We start from the raw sequence: 6,348 nt of genomic DNA, 5'->3' as shown, positions 1-6,348 counted from the left end.
ATATATATATATATATGTATTAAAAAGATTGACTCATGTCTAGGTAACCTATATCTAAAATTTCAAGTGTTTAGACCCAAAATTGGCGGAGGAGTTTGGTAGAGTCTGCAAAGGTTAACTCTTTCAACTTTGACCTCTTGGAAGCCAAATTTTTACCCCAAAACTGATTAAACAGCTTGCTGCATGTCTGAATACCCTTTATGTAAAATTTCAAATGTGACTGAACTGAATAGTTTGCTAGCAACCGCAAAGGTCAAATCTTTCGAACTTTGACCCCTTGGTAGCCAAATTTTCGGCCAAAAACTGATTAAAAAGCTTGCCCCATGTTTGAATACCCTTTATGTGAAATTTCAAATATTTAGATCAACTTTGACCCCAATTTTGACCCTTAACATTTATTGTTTTAGGCTCAAATCATATCAAAAAGTTTGATCCATGTCTAAGTAACTTACATCTAAAATCTCAAGTGTTTAGACCCCGAATTGGCGGAGGAGTTTGGTAAAGTTTTCAAAGGTCAAATCGTTAAACTTTGACGCCTTGACAGCCAAATTTCTGGCTGAAAACCGATTAAGAAGATTTTCCCAAATCTCAATACCCTTTTTGTCAAATCTCGAGTCTGTAGACTGAAGATTGACAGAGTAGTTCGGTAGGGAAATGTACACACACAGACACACACACAAACAATTTCACTTTTATAGATATATAGATTGTGTTGAATGTTTTCTTTTTTATGTAAAATTGACAGATTTGACAGCTTGTCTGATTGCTGTTTCCGACTAGTAGTACAAGAGTCCTAACTCTTAGGTCAAGCTAATAAATGTGCAAGAATATATATATATATATATACTTTTATGTGTGTGTATGTGTATATACCATGAGAGTAGCAAGATATGAATAGTTGTCTAAATAATTTAACTAATTTTTAATTATAAAATATTAGTCAGTATTATCAAAAGTAAAATCAAGCTGAGCCTCTGTAGAACGTGATTATTCGTCGGTAGAAAAAAGTCTTCATGCTTTAGCGTTGCAATTTAAAAGGCAACATAGAAAACAAAGCCTCTCGCATGAAACTGACAACAAAGGCTGATTGGAACTGCAACATGTTACAAGAATAGCACAAGCTGCGAGTGAAAAAAAAAAACGGAAAAAAAACATCAACAGTAAATATGATGCAAGAGAATCAACTAATTACTGCAGAGTCTGGCCTGAAGCTCTGTTCATGTCGAAACAGATGTCATTCGTATTGGAGTGAGGAAAAATTGATGAAAAGAGGAGAACGATTCTTCAGACAGACAGCAACCTTGGGCAAGACCCCCTGCGGAGAGGGAGGATTATACATCATTCTGTTATTCCATGATTATAATGAGGTCTGTGAGAAAATTCAGATAATCTTTGAGTTTTTTTATTTTTTATTTTTATTGTAAAATAATGTTTGGCTTATCTATTTCGTGGCATATCTACCCCTTTATTTTTTAATAAATGGAATAATTTCCTTTGAAAGTAAGTGAGAGCACTCTTGGTGGATTGGTGTGCTTTGTTAGTTTGTAGGAAATGACACTGTTAAGTGGAAAAAAAGTTGTTTTTGTTTTGTTTTTTTAATAATATGAATCGAAAAGTGACATTTGTCTTATTGCACTCTATCCGTTTCAATCTATATATGTCAAAGAAATGTAGAAAATGTTGTGCTTAGTCAATTATGATGCGTCTTGAATTTGAGGATACAACTTTATGGGATTAGTTTATCTCAATGTGTATTAAATCATTGTAAGTTCAGTGATTAAGTTTTTAATAATTTTTAGTTTTGTCAGCAGGGAAAATAAGTTCTGTTTTAGTTTAAACCTTATGTGCGAAGCGATTTATTTTTTAACTATTGGGTTGGAGTGCTTGTTAGACTTTCTTAAATTTTATCTTTTTATTAATTACTTTGCACGGTCATGGATAAGACCTTAAACTATATCCGATGGTGAGGCCCCAGCTTGCGGGCTTTGGGGAGTGTGGAGCCACTCTTTAATTGACATTGCTCCCAGGTCCACTCTTACCCGGAATGGTAGTACCTGTTAGGGTCCCAACTATGGGTTAAATAGCAACCGACATTAAAAAAACATAATATACTCTATTAAAAAAAAATTGTTCTTCAAAATCACTGGATTCGGCATTAAATAACCTGAAAAAGGTTGATATGCCGTAAAACAAAAACAACCAACCAATTACTTTACTTTCAAATCTCCCAAGAAATTAGAACTGAACGCCTGTGGAATTGTCTTCCGTTTTCCTGCTTTCCGGCGGACTACAATATGGTTGTCTTCAAGTCTAACGTAAATAAGTTCTTGATGAGCCGTTCCATATAAGTTATCAAATTTAACAAATTTTCATTACTAATGATTATTATATTGTCCAATTTCTACTGTACACTCTTTAACCCTTATCCTTGAGTGGCCTCTTGGCCTTGATAATGTGTTGATATCTGTGAAAAAAAAAAAAAAGAAAAAGTCCAATGTGAACAAGTTCTAATTGAATCGTCCCCCTAAGTAATCCAAGTTACAAAATTCCCACTATTTACTATGCTAAAATCACAATGACTAATGTATACCTATTAACCCTTATCCTCGAGTGGCCTCGTGGCCTTGATAAGTGGTGACACCCATGTAAAAAAAAAAAAATCCTCTAGGTGCTCATTGGTCTTAGGAAAAGAAGTTGATTGCAATTCATAACGTTAAGTTGCCAGTCTTTCCTGTTTTTCAGTTGGGATGTACTATTTAGCGGGAGGGGGGGGGCGGTGTTGGATTACTAAGAAGTGAGGGACTTACCAAGAGGTTTAATAGCTTGGGCTTGTTTAAACTAAGATTAAGATCCTCATGGTAGACTTTCCATCTTAAATTATTTATAAATTTATTAATTACTGCTATTAGTTGAGATATATAGGATTTTCGGGGAGATGTTTTTAGACGAAAGGGGGGGGGTGCATTCCTTATTGAACATGTCTGGATCAGTTAGGTGAAGCTCTACCGGAGAGGAGCATATTATATACTAGCTTGGGTAAAATCCGAAAATTGGAAGAGAAGCTGTCAATACTTTAATTCAAAATGGCGTAATGGACACACATTAAAGGTATTTGTAACTTCTCTTCCAATTTTCGGATTTTAACATGTCAAAACGCACTTCATTTTCTTTTGACGGATTGATTGTTGCTATTTCTTCTGATGAGTTAAGGGAAAAATAAATTCACTGGTTGATATAATAATTAAGTGATTGAGTTTTGCGCTACGAAACAAACACTGTTAAGAATTGTAAATGTTAACTGAATTAAAGGAATAAATTATAAGATGGTCAACATCATGAACTTCGGAATATAGTCTTTCGTCATTTATTCAGTATATTGCTCTGTAATTACATTGAGCTTCTTAAATAAGGATTAGTATATATTATAAGAAAATATATTCCCACAAAAAAAAAATATATATATATAACTACTTCATTTACTCACATAAAATTAATATACAAAAGTATAAATTTATGCGTAAACTTCAAGTATTTACTTCAAAAATGCTCAATACGTAGGTAGAGCTAGTTAGTACTTTATAAAATATATATGGCGATTAAGCTACACTGAAGATTCCGCGTTTCATCCACTTTAGGATTCTTCAGGCTTATATACAGGGTGTCCATAAAGTCCGTGTGCAGTTTTAAAATGAATTGTTCCAAAATCAAATCCTTTTTACATGTGTTATTTCTTTTGCAATCACAAATAAAATTATATTGTAAGGCGCACACGGACTTTATGGACACCCTGTATATATTATTCTGAAAGTACACCTCAAACAAGTTAATCACACAAAATAATCTGTAAATGAACATTTTTTTAAAAGTTGGACATTGATGAACAATAAAAACCATTAAAACTTGAAAATCATAAGCGATTTCCATAAGAATATCTGATGACGTTTTAATAAGAGAATGACATCTTTTCCTGTTTACAATGTCTCCCCATGGGACAGAGTTAGACACCATGTGGAGAAAAGGAACAAAAATAAAAATTGTCTCAGTCGTGAAGGATTTCTCCTCCACTGACAGAGAACAAGAAATTGAAGTGCAGCATCTGAAGAACAGATGGTATTTATTTGCTCTCCCACCGAGCAAATTAGGCACAAGGCCGATTTTTAATGTGAGGAGTGAAGGGAGGGGGAAGGGAAAAAGGGGACCAGCTCCCGAGTGGTGGGAAATGGGAGCTGGTTAATGGTCAGGCATGTGGGGTTTCCCCACATCTGGTCTTTGCTAGTCATAGCTAGTCATAGCTAGTAGCATCTGAAGAACAGATGGTATTTATTTGCTCCCCCACTGAGCAAATTAGGCACAAGGCCGTTTTTAATGTGAGGTAAAAACCAGCTCCCCTAAAAGGGGTCACTCTGGTTACCAAAAATAATAATTGTCCCAGTATAGAGGGTTTCCCCTCCATTGACTGGTACAAATTATCTGAAGTGCAGCATCTGCCGGAACAGATGGTATTTATTTGCTCCCCCACCGAGCAAATTAGGCACAAGGCCAATTTTTAATGTGAGGAGTGAAGGGAGGGGGAAGGGAAAAAGGGGACCAGCTCCCGAGAGGTGGGAAATGGGAGCTGGTTAAAGGTCAGGCATGTGGTGTTGCCCCCACATCTGGTCTTTGCTAGTCATAGCTAGTCATAGCTAGTCATAGCTTGCAGTATCTGCCGGAACAGATGGTGTTTATTTGCTCCCCCACTGAGCAAATTAGGCACAAGGCCGTTTTTAATGTGAGGTAAAAACCAGCTCCCCTAAAAGTAGGCAAAAAGGGGGCACTCTGGTTACCAAAAATAATAATTGTCCCAGTATAGAGGGTTTCCCCTCCATTGACTGGTACAAATTATCTTAAGTGCAGCATCTGCCGGAACAGATGCTACACTTTGATCATGTCACCCGGGCCCCGGAGGGCGCGCGGGCCGGTCTGGCTTTGGGCCAGTATCTGCCGGAACAGATACTACACTTTGATCTTGACCGGGGGACATCTTTTAAGAACAATTCTAACAATACCCAAGAGAATCTGTGAATGTTGAGACTCACCGCTGACCACTGTCCAACTGTCCAGTTTCCACAGGTGATATTGCTGCAAGGAATTTTTGATACAAGCTTCGTCGCATTGTCGCATCCTAAAATTGGATCCTCGCATACTACTTGTCTCTTTTTCCAACCGCATGGATCCTGTCTGCATGTCTGCGATTTCAATAAAAAATCAAATATTATTAGATTAAGACGCAAGTTATTTTTCTTGAACGATGATGGTTTAAAAAAATTTTTTAAACCACATTTAAACAAAAGGTCATAATTTTTTTTGTGCTGTTTCACGATATGAAAGTAGGAGCATCATTTTCGATAATCTATTTCAACAAAATATTGGGTACTAATGCAGAGAGTGATCCGCGCTATTTTTTAAATCGTATTTACACGTTTAATTAAAGTTTTATGATATGTTTTTTTTTATTCAATTGTAAGGTTAAAGTACAGAATAGGTACAAAACACCCTCCCCATGTTAAGTATAGCTTTTTAAATAATAACGTTATTATTTCAGCAAGGATCACTCTCTGCATGAGTACCAAATATTGTTTAGACACTCGACATATATCCAACACAGACACGGTTAATCAATCGAGAACCACATTACTCTATATAAAAGCATATAAGATATCAATGGATACACACTCGAGAGTCAAAACAATGAAAAGAATATGCTGTTGTCATAGTCTTTATAATAATACAATAGCGTGTGTGTTATTTTGTGTGTCACACTTACATTTTTTTTCTTCCGAGTGACCGTCGTTTAATTGTTATGACCTTCCATTTCTTGTTAAAAATCATTTTATCAAGTATTCTTCATAAGTTTTGGTTTCAATTATAGCTGATGGCACTCAACTCCTCTATTTTTTTTATATATATAAATAATTTTACCAAAAATTCTTCATAAATTTTGGTTTCAGTTTCGATTCCATCTGATGCACCCAAGTCATATATATATATATATATATATATATATATATATATATATATATATATATTTTGGAAATCACAACTTTATAACATACTAGACTACCCGTGACCCGTTCGGTCAGTATATTATATTAGCTATGGAATTCATATATAAGCGTGACACTTGTGACGTAAAGAAAATAGTTTTTTTGACATAACAGAAACATTTCTATGAAAGTATATTAAAATGAAAAATCACGGACGGATCACTCAAACATGAAAAAAAATTCTCCCTATTCGTGTAAAGTTACATATTTTTCCGAATAATCGATCAAAAATCGAAAATTAAACATGATTTTCCTACGAATCGAA

The 6,348-nt window shown here is 35.1% G+C and overlaps 1 protein-coding gene across 1 annotated transcript in view; it reads right to left on the bottom strand.

Moving 5' to 3' along the window:
• Nucleotides 1–6,348, bottom strand: part of LOC145249495 (A disintegrin and metalloproteinase with thrombospondin motifs 6-like) — a 733,443-nt gene that overhangs the window by 153,597 nt on the left and 573,498 nt on the right. The window contains exon 20 of the mRNA XM_080111103.1: nt 5,076–5,225. Coding sequence (XP_079967229.1) covers nt 5,076–5,225 — 150 coding nt within the window. The remainder of the gene's footprint in view (nt 1–5,075; nt 5,226–6,348) is intronic.

The sequence above is a fragment of the Euprymna scolopes genome, chromosome 28, assembly GCF_053919585.1.
Source record: "Euprymna scolopes isolate OS-2025 chromosome 28, ASM5391958v1, whole genome shotgun sequence".
NCBI classification, from domain to species: Eukaryota; Metazoa; Mollusca; class Cephalopoda; order Sepiida; family Sepiolidae; genus Euprymna; species Euprymna scolopes.
The sequence above is the reverse complement of the archived record's forward strand: the minus strand, read 5'-3'. Positions and strand labels throughout refer to the sequence as shown.